Source organism: Silurus aristotelis (assembly GCF_946808225.1).
Source record: "Silurus aristotelis genome assembly, chromosome: 28".
Taxonomy (NCBI): Eukaryota; Metazoa; Chordata; class Actinopteri; order Siluriformes; family Siluridae; genus Silurus; species Silurus aristotelis.
Window position 1 is genome coordinate 6,573,457 of NC_139601.1, and position 18,543 is coordinate 6,591,999.

General features: G+C 41.5%; 1 protein-coding gene across 7 annotated transcripts in view; it reads left to right on the top strand.

Annotated features, from left to right (window-relative positions):
- foxp4 (forkhead box P4) overlaps positions 1-18,543 on the top strand; it is a 128,762-nt gene that overhangs the window by 96,457 nt on the left and 13,762 nt on the right. For all 7 annotated transcript variants that reach the window (XM_083534118.1, XM_083534116.1, XM_083534117.1 and 4 more), the window contains 6 exons: positions 1,232-1,336; positions 9,034-9,121; positions 11,849-11,932; positions 14,194-14,395; positions 14,568-14,644; positions 15,099-15,200. In XM_083534118.1, the coding sequence (XP_083390244.1) occupies positions 1,232-1,336; positions 9,034-9,121; positions 11,849-11,932; positions 14,194-14,395; positions 14,568-14,644; positions 15,099-15,200 (658 nt within the window). The remainder of the gene's footprint in view (positions 1-1,231; positions 1,337-9,033; positions 9,122-11,848; positions 11,933-14,193; positions 14,396-14,567; positions 14,645-15,098; positions 15,201-18,543) is intronic.

The window sequence follows — 18,543 nt, forward strand, 5'->3', positions numbered from 1 at the left end:
GAGAGACTGGTCAGGATCGAGGGAAAGATAAATGCAGTAATGTACAGAGACATCCTTGATAAAAACCTTCTCCAGAGCGCTCTGGACCTCAAGGTTCATCTTCCAACAGGACATTGACACTAAGCACTTAAATTCAGGATTTTCCTCAAAATTCTGAATTTAATCAATTTTGGAATAAGACTGTAATATAAGTGTAAGTGTGGAAAAAGTAAAGCGCTGTGAATATTTTCCGGATTCACTGTAGCAGTGAATTTGTATTAATTCGATGGAAGTTTTCTATGCTGACAATGCGGTTACTGTATAGCTAAAAGCTGTTTGACTTGCACGCAGACTGTGTGCTCACTCTGTGTGTGTGTGTGTTGATACAGCTAGCCTCTGTTTGTATAACCTGGCCAGTTCCTTGCAAACTGCATTCGAGGTGTGTTTGGGGATGATGTGGAAAACAATGATCTTTTTGTGTCTAAAAGTTCTTACATCACCTCTATTTCCCAACCCTGAATCATATTTATCATATTCTTTCATTCTAATATTTTTTTTTCTTTTTTTTTTTTTTCTTCACCATCTCTGTAGGAAAATGTAGATAAAAAAAACAGAGCATGGTGGGATTTCTTTTGTTGCGTCAAAGTTCGTTAAAGGTTAGAAAAAAAGATTGCGATTACTGTTTTCAATATCTGAAAATTGGTCCCATTTAGATATAGTTTGTCGGCACCTGACCGTGAAATTTGTGTGTTTTTGGACATCATATTCCACAATTAGTCCCCTTGTTCTGTTATAATAAGCTCCAATCTTCTGGGAAGATGTTCCACTACATTTTGGAGTGTGATTGTGGAGATTTTGTGTGCATTCAGAGACAAGGGTTTTAGTAAAGCCAGGTGAGTTGAGGAGGCCTGGGGGTGCAGTCAGCATTCCAGTTCATCCAAAAGGGGCTCAATAGGATTGAGGTCAGATCTTTATAGCAGGCCACTCAGGATCTTCCTCTCCAACCCATGTAGACCATCTATATACTATACAATTGTGTGCCTCCAACTTTGTGGAAAAGAACCACAATGAAAGGCTGAAGAAGTCAGGTGTCCCAATACGTTTGTCTGTATGATCCAGATGGATGGATGGATGGACAGATAGATATTAACTTTGAACCTTTGAGATCAGAAAAAAAAACCTATATTTTTATTTTGGACTAACTATATCTCTTTCATTTTCTTTTCCATTTTTTCAACTCCCTCTTCTTCAGCTCATCCCATGAGGAACACACAGCTTCACACCCACTCTACGGCCACGGAGAGTGCAAATGGCCTGGATGCGAGGCGCTCTGTGAAGATATGGGCCAGTTCATTAAGTGAGTAATTTGTTTCGTTCGTTTTTATTCCTCATACACACACACACACATACACACACACACACACACACACACACACACACACACACTTAGATATGATCTAAAAAAGGCGATTTGAGCACGTAAGAAGCCATGTTTAGGTGCAATGTTTGAACTGAAGGAGGGCTGAATTCCACGGCGAGGTGGAGGATTAGGATGCTACTGCCTGTGACGGAGTGAGAGATTCTTCGTCTCGGTGGGATTGAACGTTGCGTACAAACACACGTCGATGTTAAATGAAGCGCTCGGAGCTCAGTGACCAAGGCTTTCTAATGGTCTATTTTTTTCTTTTTTTCACCTTTACCCTGATGTTCTGTTTTTATACAACAGAAATTATATTTCACCGTTTTATCCACTTATATTTGGAGAAAAACACTTCCTGTCAAGTCAAGTCGAGTCAAGTCAAGTCAAGTAGGCTGTGATTTCAACCATATACAGTGCAGTACACAGTGAAACGAAACAACGTTAACCCCAGGACCATGGTGCTACAGCAAACAACATAAATGAACGAAAGAAACACGGAACTACACAGAACTCTAAACGAACAACAAAAAGTGCACATGTGCAACAAAAAATAATAATAAAGACAACAGACAACATGAGAATAGAAGTGCCAACCAGTACAGTACTGAAGGCTGTGCAAATGGATTGTTCATATACACATCAAAATATAAATACTGTACATGTAAACATTTGGCTGGATGTAAACATTTGGTTGGAAACACAGTCATATTCCATCTCTCAGACTTACCGGGTTTTTGCCTTCATATTCTTTGTTTTTATTATGAACAATATTATTAGTAGTGGTGTTTGTACAGTTATTTGTTTATTCTTTATTTTATTTTTTTATTTTTTATTGAATTAATTATTTGCTTTGTTTGTTTTTTTTTCTCTTTGCCATATTTGACCGTCCTAACCCCTCTCATAATTTTCCTCCTGGCTGACTTTTGGGAAATTTTGAAATACAATGCTGTAGCCTGAGATGTTTTATCATAGCATCTTCCGGATAAAACAGCTGGAAAGCAGGAACCAGGAAGAACACTGGTAGTCCAGATGTTATAAGCTGATTTACACCAAGTTTCTAATTACATTTCTGTCTCTCCCACACACTCAAGCGCTTAACTGTGGTCTTGACTTGCGGTCAAAGCAAGAAACTAGACGTATGACCGTATGAGACAACCAGGACTTACATTGGGCAGTATAGAACAGCGCATTGATATGTAGCATGCAGAAAGACAAGGATTAAAAATGGGTTTGCATGACATTTTCATTTTATCTTGGCTTCCCTTCTGACTAAACGAATAAACTATGAAGGAGGGGGGGGAAAAATGAAATTTTATCCTTGTGAGCCTTTTTTTTTTTTTTTCTCCTTCATCTTCAACTTTAACTTCCTTTCTGAGTTCCTTCCCAAAAGAGGCACTTAATGCTCATGCAGGAAGCCAGTCTGCACACGTCCAGAGGTTATGCCCTACTGAGCAGCCATAGTGTGACATATCCCTTGAAAACCTCTTTCCTTCCTGTTGCCCTCTTCTTTCTTTATATGTGTGTGTGTGTGTCATCAGGTACCTGTAACTTCTTAAAGCTGCCTGATTAACTCCCTGCTCCCATCCTTTCCTCCCCCTCATCTCTCTTTCTCTTGCTCTCTCCCTCTCCAATCCGGCATCCCTCTGCCGGGTCAGGCAAATTGTTTTCACGCTTCGTTAGCGGCTTACTTAATTAGCTCATTTACAATTAGAGCTCTTTGTTTCTCGGACGCTAGCAAAGACATCAAATAGGAAGCTCCCTCTGCTCTTCTCCACCACCACACAACCACCTCCCCTTCCCCGTCTTTATTCTCGCCATCCCTCGCTCTTTTGGAGCGCAGTGCAGTCTTCGGGGATGGAGGGGGTTCGGAAAGATAAAGAGAGGAGCAGATCAGAGCGAGGACCGGGCCGTAAACAGCGCCGTTGTCTTTGTGTGTTAAAATAATGAGACTTCACAGCGGAAGAGGGCTGACACGTCCGCCTGTCATATGAGGCTGAGTCATGCACTGCCCTAGAGACCTGCGAGCCTCTTCTGATTCTCTCTTCTCTTCCTCTTCCTGTATTTCCTTCCTTGTATTTATTGTTTTCTTTTTCTGTTGAGTGGTAATGAAAGATTTGTCACAATATTGATAAAGCAGGAAGGGAGCATCGTTTTCAGTGTTACACGAGTATTGTATTGGTTTCAACAGAAATCGTAATGGTTGGACTCCACTGGCAATTTGCTGCCTTCTTTTAATGCCATAATATGTCTATTGGTTACCATTAAGGACTAATAGGACACGATTGGCAACTTGTAGATCGCATGTTGTTATGGACTGGACACCACTACGGAACCATTAAGCATCCAGATTCCAGTACAGTGGTTTCTTTGGTTTGACAATAACGACATAATAAGATGCACATTACATAAAGGAATACATTTGGCAATGGTTTTAATGGTCTGTACTGTTATTTGTAGTGGAAACTATTATAATTTCATCGATATCATACTCTGTGTGAAACTGTATACTATGCATACTTCTCATACTTGTGAAATAGAGTTTTTCTTTCATAAATGTATTTGATAGAACAGTATATTTAAAATGAACTTGAAAGGCATGTGACTCAAAATAAACCCCAGAATAAATACATTTACAGAATAAAATCTAAACTGGTGCATTAAGGGAGTGAACGTCTAGAGAAACCTACATAAGACATTAGTTTGAAAGCATAGAACGGTATAAAATCATACACTGCAGTCCTTTTCACCTGGGATATAACATTATTTTACTGTTGGAGTTTGAAATGTCGCTTTCAAATCCAAATATTTCGCTTTTTTTTGTCACCTTTCCGAACAAGCTAACGCTACACAACAACTAACAATTAGCTTGTTAGTGTCAGTGTTAGGTTTGGCCACATATTTACAAATGCACACAATTATAATTATGGACATATGTTTTTTCCCTCAGCAGCTCTCCGAGGAGCCCTCAGCGACAGCTCGGTTTACACAGAACTGAAAATTAGCCGTTTGTTGCTAGCTGCGAAATTCCGATGAAGTGCATCTTAACTTACATTCTCGAAACGTCTTTGCTTTGAAGCTAACACCGAGTTCCTGTTTTAAAGCTAAACGAAGGTCAATTTTTCAAACGTATTCCTCTCAAAAACGATAAGCTTCTGTTTTCAGCTTGTTATGACTCAGAATTCATCATTCTGTGTACGATGCTTCATGCATGACTTATTCCTGTCAAGGGCTGGAAATTAGCAACAATAAGCAATTTCAAATGAAACTCCCAAGTAGATAAATAAAGTCAGTGGTAATTCTGGCAGGTAGACACAAACCAATTATCATTTGGTAAACCAAATGATAATTTTTAGCACACCCCGTGATACTCCGAGGGATATTACATCAAATACAGTACAGTAGTAGTTTTTTTCAGCCTCTGTCTCTGTAGGTCATTTATTCATACGTGTCATTAGTATTAATGAAGTCAAATGTGACCGTATTGATGGCATATCTTATGTAGCCTGTATGATGTCTATCAGCCTCTTGAGTCACGGGGGTCCTCGCTGGTCCTAGCGAACCACTATCACGTCAGGTGTCTCATCCACATTTAGATGCAGAGTTTTTAGCCTCGGGCTGAGGGACTCTGCCTCTTCAAAGACTTTATTCAAAGCGTCCCTGGCGACCGGCCCGGGGAGCGCGCTCAGTGCAAGCGATGGGGTTTAGGGGGAGCTGGAGTGGCGGAGAGATGACGGCTGCTGACACAAACATCAAAGGGCCGGGGGTCTGGGAAAGTTTTAAGAGCAAAGCTGTTGTTTGGTTGCGCGGTGTCTCGTTTCAAAGAGCCCCGGGGCATGCACAGAAAGGGATGTTAGGGGAAAATGGAGGAAAAAAAAGAGAGGGAAGGAAAATGAGCAAAAGAAGGGTAGGAGGGACAGATAATGCTGTCATTCTCGCCCTTCATGACCTGGCCAGTGGTTTTATCAGAAGTAAGATAGCATAAGTTTGAATATGATCGCCCCCGCCCCTTCACCTCCCCCTTTTTTTTGTTGCCATTTTCACTTTCTTCTCCTCTATAGCTCCATCTGGCTGCCTGCCACTTGTAGCGTCTGTTCCTTTGCTGTTATTCCTTGATTTATTTTTTGCTTTTTTAAAGATTAGAGCAAGCTTGATAAAAACTCTCCATTCACTACTAATCCCCATCGTTTCCTTCTTCTTTGCGCTCTCCTGCCCCCTGAGCTCTTTAATGATCTTCAGTTTTCTCCGGCATGTCCAGACTACATATGTTCGAATACTCAGGCCTTTTGTTGGTACTTGACTTTTTTTTTTTCTTTAGTTTTCTTTTTTTTTTTTCTCTCTCTCTCTCTCAGTTGTGCCGTAAATGCAGCTTAGATCTCTGCGAGTAAACAGTACCTCATTGTCGGCTCTGCTGGAAGAAAAAAAAGTGCGGCTACTGTTTATTATATGCCATAAAGCATGTGGTGTGTCTTTCAGTTCAGAGAGAGAAGCGGGGGAAAAAAGAAAAGGGAAAGCAAAGAGTGAGATCATGTTTTTATCATCATTCACATGTAGAAAGAGGGGGCTATCTTGCGTCTGGCTTAGTGGAGAATATGACATCACTGTTTTCATTTAATTTCCTCACGTCTGCCTGTTCACTGTTCGCCTCCCCCCCAAATAAAAAAGAGAGAATTTTTTTTTAACACTATTACTGTATGTCGATCAGTCAGTGATGGAGAGATAAATGAAGACATTAAGATAAAGAGGACGAGAGATTCGCGATGGTGGGGGAATTCCCCGATGAGTAGAGCGATCGCAGGAGATTCAGGCGGAGGGCGATCCATAGATCAGCTCTTATGAGATATGACTCAGCAAAAAGAAAAGAGAAAGAGCAGGATGTCCTCATGTGATCGACTAATCCCTGAACTGGTGTGTGGTCATGTGACCTCCTCTACACCTGCTGTTTATGATATCATTATTGGTGTTTCCTGGGCAAATGAGTAGTGGATCAGCAAATTAGTGGAAAAGTGGAGAGCTTGTGTGTGTGTGTGAGTGTGTGTGTGTGTGTGTGTGTGTGTGTGTGTGTGTGTGTGTGTGCGTGTGTGCGTGTGCGTGCGTGCTAAACTGTTTGTTTCCTGTAATGGAGAATGACTGGAGACCTTGTGATCTTTCTCAGCATGCTTCTATCCTGCCTTATCCGGGTTATTTACAGTTTAACACCCAGACCTTCCATTTGCTGGACACAGTGTATACACATACACACACACACACACACACACACACACACACACACACACTTCTGTGTTCGCTTTTCACTCCGAATTCCCCATTTCTGCACATTCTTCCTTCCTTTTTTCCAACTCTCATTTCCCTCAGATCCTCCACACACCTCTCACTGTGACTTCATCCGCACTCGTTCAGCTCATCAGCCTTTCTCGCTCTTTCATTCTCGTTCTTTTTCTTCTCTCTCACTCTCTCCGGGCGTCATCTGTTTGTTTCGTTTTTTTTGGAGAGGTTAGATGATTGCTTCGTGAAGAAAAAGCACGGCTTGGATGACTCGCTGATTGGGAACTGGATTTACTGACTGTTCCCTGAAAAACAAATGATATCATGTCCAGGTGTTTTTTAAATTCACAATCTTTTTTTTTTTTTTTTTTTTAAGGTCACGATCCGCGGCGCCTGATTCTTCTTCTTTTTCTTTCTTTTTTTTTTTTATTATTATTTCTCGAAATATAGTTAAAAGAAAAATGGTGCTGTCTTTAGATCGGAAAATCTGTGACGTTTTAGTTTTTTTTTAATGAGGGATGTGACAGAATTATCATATTCGTATTTAATCCACACTAGAACTAAAAAAGAAGTGGTGTGCGTGCGTGCGTGCGTGCTTGTGTGTGTGTGTGTGTGTGTGTGTGTGTATTCCTGTTTCCCCTCTTAATGTTTATCCCAAAACAATTGCCCAACATTATATTGTTTCATGCTCCCCACACCCAGACACACACACGCAACACTGCACAATACTACACTCTTACACTCTTTCGCTCCCCCTTTTATGTGCTAATATTATTTATATATTCACAATAAAGGAAATAGAGTTCATACACTGGGTGAAAAGTGTTTCTTTGGGTGGAAATCCGCCCAAATTGTGGAGCGTTTCCTTCAGCATAGAGCCCAGAGGTCGGACACAAGCCTCTTCTGCTCAAATGGGAAAATAATCAAACTATCTAGTGGCTGATTTCTTTTTCTTTTTTTTTTTTTTTGATGTGGCTGTTTGTTTATATGAAGTCATGCTTGGCCGGGACATCTTCGCTTGGATGCGACCTCCGTGTTTGTGTGTGTTGTCAGGCTGCGGTGGCTGCAGCACTAAATACATGCTGCACACACCCTAATCTGTCTCCGCAGCAGTCCTAAAATTGTGTGTGTGTGTGTGTTTGTGTGTTTGCACGTGTTAAACGGAGGCAAGACAGCAGATGTACGGATAGCGGGAGATGCGATGGTGAAAGATGCCTCAGCATGTTGGCAGGTTTCTCTGTAAGCCCTTCGGGTGTATTTATGATCTCGGAGTCGACAGGCAAAGCTGGATCGAGTTTCAAGTGTGGTTTTGAGTTTCTGTTTGTAGTGTTTCAAATTTCTTTGATTTTTTTTTTTTTTTTTTGGCTCTGGTGAAAAATGTTCCTTTGGTTTAAAGAGTAAACTGATTTGGTGCAGTTATAATTATATGTTAAATGATTTTATTTATTTTAAATATTTAAAACATTTTTAAACTATAAAGTACACGAGTCAAGTTAATTAATTGCCTGGATACATGAGGATGTGTATTAATAAATGTGTAGTGACAGGAGAAAAGATTTATTTTTGTTTTAATTGTTTCATTTCATTATTTTATTGATTATTTTATTTATTTTATATTATTTATTTTCTTCTTAATTTTACTATTTTCTTTAATTTTACAGTTTTATTTCATTTCATTTTGCCGTTTTATTATTTATTTCACTTTAAAAAAATTTTATCTCACTATTTTTGTTTTATTTTATTTCACTATTTTGTTTATTTAGATTTTCTTTTTTTTTTTTTTTTTTTTTTTTACATCATTATAATTAGTCTCTTTTAATCACACATTTAGTTTTATAATTACACTAGTCTATAAGAACGGCACATGCCTTTAATGAAACTCTCGTTCGGAGCTGTACTGTGGTCTGATTGAGCGCGGCGTTAAGTTCAGGAATGGTTTACGTTTCCTGCTATTCTTTGTTATTTTGTTTGGTTCGTGCAGATAATTTTGATTATCTGCACGAACCAAACAAAATATATGACTTTTTAAATATGAATGAAATGATTTACACAAACGGGAAATGTGACTCCACCCAGTGTCTGATTAAAGCTCTGATTGGTTAAAAGTAGCTGATCCATTATGCGTTATTAAGGTTTTACGTTTGATCTCATGTGAATGGCGTTTTTTTTTCTTCGATCAGTATCATGTGATCCTCAGAACTCAAGTATAATTTTTTTTTTTTTTGAAAACGGAAAAAACAACCACTCAGCATATTTCACTGCTTGTTTAAAACCAGTTGTATCGTTAACATTATATCGTGTAACAATTATGAATATTGAAGATGAGGGTTAATATGTGGGTTAATATCCCTTCTCTCTTGCTCCTTTCTCAGGCACCTCAACAGTGAACACGCCTTGGACGACCGCAGCACGGCCCAGTGTCGGGTGCAGATGCAGGTCGTCCAGCAACTGGAGATACAGGTAAGACACACACACACACACACACACACACACACACACACACACACACACACACACACACACACACACACGCATGCGCCACCTAAAATTGTCTTTAGTCTTTGGTGCTTTCACAGAAATGCGTGTTGGTCCGTATAGAAATTAGTTGATACCACAAAGTTTAATTCTCAAATCTGATTGGTCAGAAGGGTGTTGATTTAGTTTTGTCACTGCAGCTTTAAAGTTTAAATATTTCTATTGTGTTTTTAATTATTGATGCTTCTGTCACACATTATTGTGTACACTTGTATAGCAGACCCTCGAAATATTTGAGACCCCACCCAACAATATTATTGATATGGAAAAATGTTGAAGGAATTTATTTGTTTGTTTGTTTGTTTGTTTGTTTAATACATTTACGGTAGGAGTCTCTAATGTCTCAGCTTCTAGCTAACGCCACAATCTCTTATGAACTCTGAGAGACATGAAATGAAATGTAGCCATAAATGGATAAAAACAAAAAGAACAAACATGCGAAATGTAGTGTTATTACAGGATTTAAACACTTCCGGATGTGCACTTATGGGACGATAATCGATACAGTAATCCATATAAGAATCACACCATCGTGTCCCTGTAACAGTGTATGTCTTCATCATGTTTTATTCCTCGCTTGTATATCACTTACGAGCCGGACAAAAAATCGCCTTCTTCCGCCAAAAGCAAAAAAGTTCTTCCTCCAGGTCAAATCGCCCGCTAAGACGTATCCGTCTTGGCGTCAATCAAATGTTTAGCTCACATCAGAGTGCTGAGATGTTCTCCAGTGTTTGTGGGTGTGATCAGACTGGATGGTGAGGCTGTCTGGAAGAGTGTGTAGCGATGCTTAACGGTGGCCCACTCTGACACACTATTAGGTCACGTTAGAAAAAACCCACCAGCTACAGGAAACATAGTCTGGGAGAGAAACACACACACACACACACACACACACACACACACACACACACACACACACACACACACACACACACACACACACACACACACACACACACAAGCAGTCTCAGACTGTAATGCTTAGAGACATGAGCGAGGTAAGCTGTCAGAGCAGGAGGGTCTTTTTTCCTAAAGAATAGTTGGCTGGGTTTTTCCATAATAAGGCACACGTTAGGGCTTTTGTCATCAAGCACGCTTTTCTTTCGCACTAGATTTCGCCGTCCTTTCGTCCACTGCTCATTGGCTGGAGGTACTTTGGTATTGTTCTCCATCTCGTACCAAGCATGATCGCTACCATATTACATAGAGAAGCTAACGGGCAAAAATAAACAGGCCGGCGCGAGCAGAACACAAACAGAGTGGAAAACAAAGAAAAAGGAGGAAATTACCCTTAAATAAGCACTTGACAGCAGGGACATTTTTCCTCGAGCGGCGCGCTGAAGGGCCTGCGGAATAAATTCGCCACGTTATTTGGAATTTCCAAATTGGATTGCGCTGGACGTTGTAGTCACGAAACATTTAGTCATGAAGCGGTAAAACGTAACGCAATATGGAACGGATTGTTCTTCAATAAAAATAAATTTGTATTGTCACTTATAGAGGGCTGAGTGCATTACCAGGAACTGGCTTTTTTTTTTTTTTGTTTCAACAGTTATGGAAACCATTGCATTGTGTTACTAAGCATTACATCATATAATACACTAATACGCTTGCTATATGGACAAAAGTTTGTGAACACCTGACTATAACTTTCCTCATTCAGTCTCCATTTGCTCTATAACTTCCACTCTCCTGGGAAAATGTTCCACCAGATTATGCACTCGAGGAGATTTGTGACCATTCAGCTACAAGAGTGTTAGTAAAGTCGGGTACTGATGTAGGTGAGATGAGGAGGACTGGGGTGCAGTCGTGTTCCAATTCATTCCAAAGCTGTTCAGTAGGGTTGAGGTCAAATCTTTATAGAAGGCCAATCAAGAGCTTCCCTTCCAACCCATGTAAAGCATATCTTCACGGAGCTCACTTTGTGCACAGGGGCGTTGTCATGCTGGAACTGGTTTGGATCTTCTAGCACGAGTGAAGAAAAAATAACACACATGGCTGGAAAAGTCCCATATCCCGATGCAGCCATTCATTTCATTCAAAACGGAGCTCGCGTGTTTATCGAGACGTGCAGACACTGGAGACTCCTTACACAAATGCTGAATAAACATCAGAGGAAAAAAACGTCACTTGAATCTGTTTATGAGCAGCCCTAAAGATCTAAAGCATGCAAGAAATGCATTACATTATTAATGTAAAATGACACCATGATCACTCTGCCCTTACACAAACCATACAACACCCGGGAAAGACTTGGGTGATTGCAATTGCAACAGATATTTTTACACTTCATTAACAGGCAATATGATTAATACGATTATTTAGTAAGAAATGAGTTTGGGTTCTTGGTATTTGCCCTTATATTTCGAGGATGAATACATTAAGGATCGGATTTGTTATTCATTTTTGTTATTGATTTGGCTGAGCCTCTTGTACAGCGATCGCTAAATCTGCACGAAACTTGGATAATCAGCCGATAATCATAAGTTCAGCCAGCGTTTTATGTTGCCTAATTTGGTATATGTTAAAAAAAAATAATAATAATTTATCAAACGCACGTTTTTAATCTGCTTATATGGTTTTGTAGTTTATTGTTCTGTCATTAGTAATGTGTTTGTGTGTGTGTGTGTGTGTGTGTGTGTTTGATCACAGCTGGCCAAGGAAAGCGAGCGTCTGCAGGCCATGATGACCCACTTACACATGCGTCCGTCAGAGCCAAAGCCTTTCAACCAACCTGTACGTATTCGACCTTTGACCCTGCCTGAGTTTAGGCAGGTATATATCACCTTTGCTATAGTATCATTTGTAGATGTTCTACATTTTGTCTATAAATCATAAAAAATATATATTTTTTTATAAATGTAGGTAATAAGTGTATAGTCCATCAAGTCTGAACAAGTCAGTCTGCGTGTGATGTAGTGTGTAGGTGTGTAGTGTAAGTAAAAAACGGTGCCCTCTGTTGACGTTTGAGAGAACTGCTCTTTTCCTCCTGTGCCGTCTGCGCTCTGAAAGTTTGTAGAAAAAAAGAAAAAACCTGGACTGTCTGTTGCCTGTTACGGTATGCAACGTGAAGGTTTGAATTGTTTACCGATTATCAAAGTACACGTTTTCTTGAATTATTAATGCCGTGTCTAAACACGCGTCTCAAATGCCGTTTAAACACAGGCTCAGTGTTCGGCCCGACATACACCAACTAATCACTTACATCTGGACTAGTCTCTGCTACTGCACAAATGAAAAGGCTTGCGGTTGTGTGCGCTGTCTGTAAGTGTGTGTGTGGGTGTGTGTGTGTGGGTGTGTGTGTGTGTGTGTGTGTGTGTGTGTGTGTGTGTGTGGGTGAGACAGTAAGAGATGGCGAGGGAATGTAGCCCCATACCTTCTCAGTTAAGACAAAGTGCGTTTTTTTTTTTTTTTTTTGTCAATTTTTTTTTTCCTTTTCTTAGCCGCCAAGCCCGATTTGCAGTGATTAGGTGTCTAATGAATATTTCATGGCAAGATTGATGAGGAGTCTTTCATAAAATATAAAGATGTTGAAATTAATTGACAATTAGAACTGGAGTGTCTTAATTTGGAAGAGGGATATAAAAAAAAAAAAAAAAAAAAAACAAGACGAAAAGAAGGAAAGGGAAGAAAAAATAGGCGCCGTCTCCATTTTTGTTTCGGAGTCGCGGCCGAATCGCAGGCGAGAGGGCCCCCACACACACACACACACACACATTGTTGCGCTGTCAGTTAGGGGGAGGAGCTTGGATCCGTCCCTCACGAGGACGGCGTTCTCAGCCACGGCTGTTCAGCGGGCATCATGGCAACCTGGCACGGCGCCAGCGTTAATTGAGTACCTGTTAAACAATTTTGCCCCCCTAATTACTGGAGATGGGCCAGGTTGGCTTGGTGATGAGAGGAGGTGAGGAAAGACCAAAAAGAAATGGAGCGGGGGGGGGGTGGTCCTTTCTCGGTTGCTGCTCGTGCTTGTGATGGTTTTAATTAGAGGAAAACAAGCAGCCCTGGAAAAGCCTCCGCTCCATCTCCCAGCGCTCCTCCACACGCCCGCCGTAGCTAATTGGGCAACACCAGCGAGGGCAGCTAACCACAGCCACGTGCTGTTTGTTGCCAGATTGTGTCCCTCCTCCCTTTTGTATTGCTTTGTTTTTGTTCCTTTTGCATCACTTTAATTGCACTCCGCTAAGGAGCTTTGGCGCATATGCACATGTGTGAAATCTTACAGATTTGTCTTATAACGGAGCCTGCCGTGCCAACTAGTCCTGGCGTGGCCGGGGTGGCGCTCGCGTCCCGGCATGGGAGCGATAGCGAGTTTACGGCGATTAGATTTCCCCCCGTGCTGTAATGAGAAGGCGGGAGATTATTGTACAGCAGCGCGTGTAAGAATCAAAGCTGCAATGAAACCCGATCCTGTAAACCAGGCGTGTTTGAACTTCTAAAAAAAACTATTTTGTGGCCGACTGGGGAGCTTTGTGGTGGGAGCATGGATCCAAATTTATATAACTGATTTAGCTTCTACATAATTTATATAAATAGACATAAATTAATGGTCATAACATTTTTATTTGTTGTCGTTTTTTTCCCCCCCTAGAAATAAATATTATAGATTTATAGAATATTATAGAGATAAATCCAATAAGATTCATTAAATAAATCTCTGTAATATGTAACTTAAAATAATTGTCCACGTTCCTTTTTCTGTATTAATTAAAAGAAAAACTTTCACAGAGCATGATATTACAAATGTTTGAAAGATTTTCCAAACTGTATTTTTAATTCGTATCATTTTTACTGATTATTCTAAAAAAAACATTTGCCAAAAATTTTTAATATAATGGATAATTTTGAACTGAACAGAATATAAAGGCTCATATGGAATGTCTCATTGTACTTATTTATTTCATTCTCTCTCTTTCTCTCTTTATCTCTCTCTTTATCTCTCTCTCTCTCTCTCTCTCTCTCTCTCTCTCTCTCTCTCTCTCTCTCTCTCTCTCTAGCTGAATTTGGCATCAAGCGCCTCTCTGTTGAAGCGGGACAGCGAGCCTTTCCCCGAGGGGTTACCTCACCCTCCCACTTCAGCCGCAGCTCCCATCACCCCCCTGAGGCAGGGCCCGTCCGTCATCAGCTCCTCCAGCCTACACGGTGTCGGTCCTATCCGCCGGCGCAATTCTGACAAATACTGCACCCCCATCGCATCTGGTCAGCACACACACACACACACACACACACACACACACACACACACACACACACACACACACACACAACTTACACATTTGTCATATAGGCCTGACTTGCTGACATTAACTTTTTAACTGAACTATATGGGGGTTTTTTGTGTGTGTGTGTGTGTGTGTGTGTGTCTTGACAGAACTCGCCCAGAATTGCGAATTCTACAAAAACGCAGACGTCAGACCTCCGTTCACGTACGCGTCTCTGATACGGCATGTAAGTCACCGCATTCGGAACCTACGCTGTAGAATTGAACCAAATAGATTTACTGAAAGAGACAAAATGAGTTTGTGAGGGTGTTGAATTCGGAGTCCTGAGTCTGTGTGTAAGAGAAAGAGAGGAGTGTGTGTGTGTGTGTGTGTGTGTGTGTGTGTGTGTGTGTGTGTGTGTGTGTGTGTGTGTGTGTGTGTGTGTGTGTGTGTGTGTGTGTGTGTGTGTGTGTGTGTGTGTGTGGAGGGGAAGGGGTTCATAACTGTGGATTTATGATAATTTCCGAGCGCACTGTCAGCCATGCTGAAATGCACACCTCCAGTTCTAACACAGTAACTGCAGATGGCTCATCAACTAATGTATCTCTAATAGCAGCCATTTCAATCACTTTCAATCACCCCCCCCCTCTCTCTCTCTCACTCTGTTTCTCTCTTTCTCTCTCTCTCTCTTTTTCTCTTAGGCTATTCTTGAATCCCCTGAGCGACAATTGACTCTCAATGAGATCTACAACTGGTTCACGCGAATGTTCGCCTATTTCAGGAGAAACACAGCAACCTGGAAGGTGAGCCATGAAACTGTAAAATCATCATAAGTTCCTTCTCTTTACCAACAATGCAGCCTGATGTTTGCTCCGGTTAGATCTTTCGTTTCACAGCAGTCCACGTACCTGCCGAATGCAAACAACCCTGTTGAAACGAGCGCTTTATTTGTCGAATGTAGCCTTCGAGTCCTGTTTCGTGTGGTCATTTTATTAAGTAAGCGCCCTGCCTGTAAGGCCGGCTGCTCCCTCCACCTAGCAACACGGCTAAACCGCAGACACACTGAGTCAGCGCCATTGTTCTGCCTGATGCAAACAGTAGTAAATTCTGCCCCCTGTGCCAAGGGCCACATTCTGATAACATGCAGCCGTAATTAATGATGCCAACTCTGTTCCCGGCCGGCTAGGGCACGACCCCGCCTGCTTTCTTTTCCGTTCTGTCTATCCCGCTCTTTTGTGTTGTCCCAATCCGCCGTCTCTATTGTCTCCTGTGTGACTGTGGGAGCAAAAAAAAAAGAAAAAGCAGGCCAACGTTCTGCCTGGTGTTTGCTAGAGGAGAACATTTCACTAAGGGGACTATATTGTTTTTTTCTTTCCTCGTCCTGTCAGACAGTGAGCAGACATTCCAAAAAAAGGGTCTTAAGTAGATAAAACAGCATCGACAATACAGTATCAAAAGAGCTACAGTACCCCTGAGTCGCATAATGCAATACAAAGTCAATTCTTATAAAGAGAGTTCATCTCAAGTGTGAAATTCTGCCTTACACCTTCTTAACAATTCGTATAATTGCCCTTATTTGATTTGATACTTTTTTCCTCATGAGGTCTGGTTGATAAGCCATGCTCAAGTGTTTAAAAAAAAATTAAACCACCTAAAAAAATCTAATCATATAGGAGTAATTATGAAGCGCAGCTTTAGAACTAACAGGCGCAAACATTTGCAGAATATGGAGGAGAAATCTTCAAGATCTTCCCCAGTCAAAGAGGAGATCAGGTAGAACCCTTTAAGTATCGAAAGAGCCCTCGAGGGTTCCTGTATCGTTTCTCTCGTGTCCTCATTGCGAAGAGAAATCCAGATTTCATTAGTGTGATCGTTTCATTTCATGGATATTCTGTGAAAAGCGACTAAACTGTTTAGTGTGCGTATGAGCATGTGTGTGTGTGTGTGTGTGTGTGTGTGTGTGTCTGTGTGTCTGTGTGAGTGTGTGTTTTGCATTAGGCATGTTTTTTTTATTGTATTTTTTTTCTACCAAAGCGCTCCATGTCACTGTTTAATGTCAGCCTTCTGATTGCTGGTCTCTAACCCAAGCAGAAAGCAAGAAATGCTGGATAGATTTCAAACGAAAAAGCACACCAAGAATTGGAATGCAGAAACAAAAAAGTTTGATGGACAAGAACACACACAACATACTGGAGACCAGTTAGGAGTCACTCTTTTATACTGGTTGGAGTCTGGATGGCCTCGATGTTTAAAGGCTTGGAAAATTTCTTCTTTTTACTGTATGTGGAGGAGACAAGGACTCATGCTCTGTCACTCACAAGTATGCGTCTCCACACACACACACACAAACAGAGCTGTGTTTTATCACACCACAGGCACGTCGTTTTCTTATCGGTTGGTTTAATTCGGCCCTCTGATTACCTCGGCTTGGCACTGTTCTACCGTGCCGCTCTATCGCAGTCTTGAATCTCTCCCTCCCACTCCTCTGGGCACCACAGCTAACGTCTTGTCTACACAGACCCACTATGATCAGCCTACTGCGTATTTATGTCTGTGTGTGTGTGTGTGTGTGTGTGTGTAAGTGTGTGTGTGTTTGATGTCTAGTCACACACTTTAAACCACATGTGATAGTTACTACATAGACAAGTATGACCTGATAGTGAAAAAGAACAGAACTGCTCTCCCGCTTCATCCCTCTCTCCCGCTCGTTCCACTTCTTTTCCTCTCCACTTCTTTTCCTCCTTCGCACCGCGTTTGTGGATGAATACAGCACCGAATTGCACTTTTAGGACTTCCAGTTTTCTGTGCAGAACAAAGACATAAGAAAGGAGAAAAGTGTATTTAAGGAAAAGAAGGAGAAAAGGAGGAACGGCTTAGCCCTCGAGAGCAGTTTAGAGAGGTCGGTGATGGAGTGATGAGGTGAAGCAGAGGAGAAGACAGGTGGCCCGAATATCCGTAACGTCTCATTTCACTTTTATGAAATTTAACAATTAATAGGCGCGCTTTGTCGTGTTCTCATCCGACACTGTCTTCCTCCCATTTTACCCTCTCTTTTGTAATATATCCACACAATCTTTCTCTCTCTCTCTCTCTTTCTCTTTCTCTTCCTTGCTCTCTCTCGATCTCTCTTGCCAGTCGTTTGGGCACGATATTAAATATAGAAATGGGCCTCTACGTTCTCCGGCTCGGTTAATGGCCTTTCATATTTCATGGAAAGAGCAGGGGGAAGTCATTGATCAGTCACAGGCTGTCCCTTAGGTGTAAAGACGGACCTCGCTTCGAACCGTGCTTGGTATCTATAAATCCTAACGCGCTTTCTTCTCGGCACACACTCCCGCCACACGTTTCCACACGACTGTTTGATGTCGGGTCAAGTGTTCCTTGTTGCACTTCAAATCTAAACAGTAAATCTTTATTTAACATCAAAGAAGGAAACCTGGAGCGACGTGGGAAGCTCGAGCGCCAGGTTATTGTAAACGGGTCTATTTATTTAGGCTTTGTTAAGTCTGTTTTCTTGGATTCGTTAAGCACTGTGTTGGACTAAAGACTCTTGCTTAGGCTAATCGCTTCTTCTCATTAAAGCCATTACACTTCCTTGTATCCTGGAGTGTTTAATTGTTGGGGAGCGTTTAGCAGTAAGCCTGCGTCACGCCGATCAGTATTTAAGACCGCTGTAAAAACGGTTAATATGGCCACACGGAGACAAATATGCCCCCCCCCCCCCCCCCCAAAAAAAAAAAAAAAAAAAAGAGAAGGACTCCCCCCCCGCCCCCCCCTCGATGAGATGCCGAAATGGCGTCCGGGATGCCAGATCCTTTTGTGCGGGCACAGCTGTTCGAGATCCGTTTTGACACCCACGTCACGAGTCCAATCTTTTCTAATGCCGCTGCCCCTCTCCAGAGCGTCTGACGGCGTCGTCTCTCACACGCCACGCGCACGCAGCCAGCCAGCAAAGCATTTTGTTTATGTCTGCCGAGGCCGACCCCCTTTAAATTGCCGCTAATGTTTTAACTGGAAGAATTAGTCTTTCATCACGGATGGGAATGCAAATAAAATTGGCGAGGTGGCAGGCTGAAATTGGGGTCATACTAATTTGCAAAACTAAGCATCATCGCTCCCTGCGCCGGGGAAATTTATTCAAAGGAG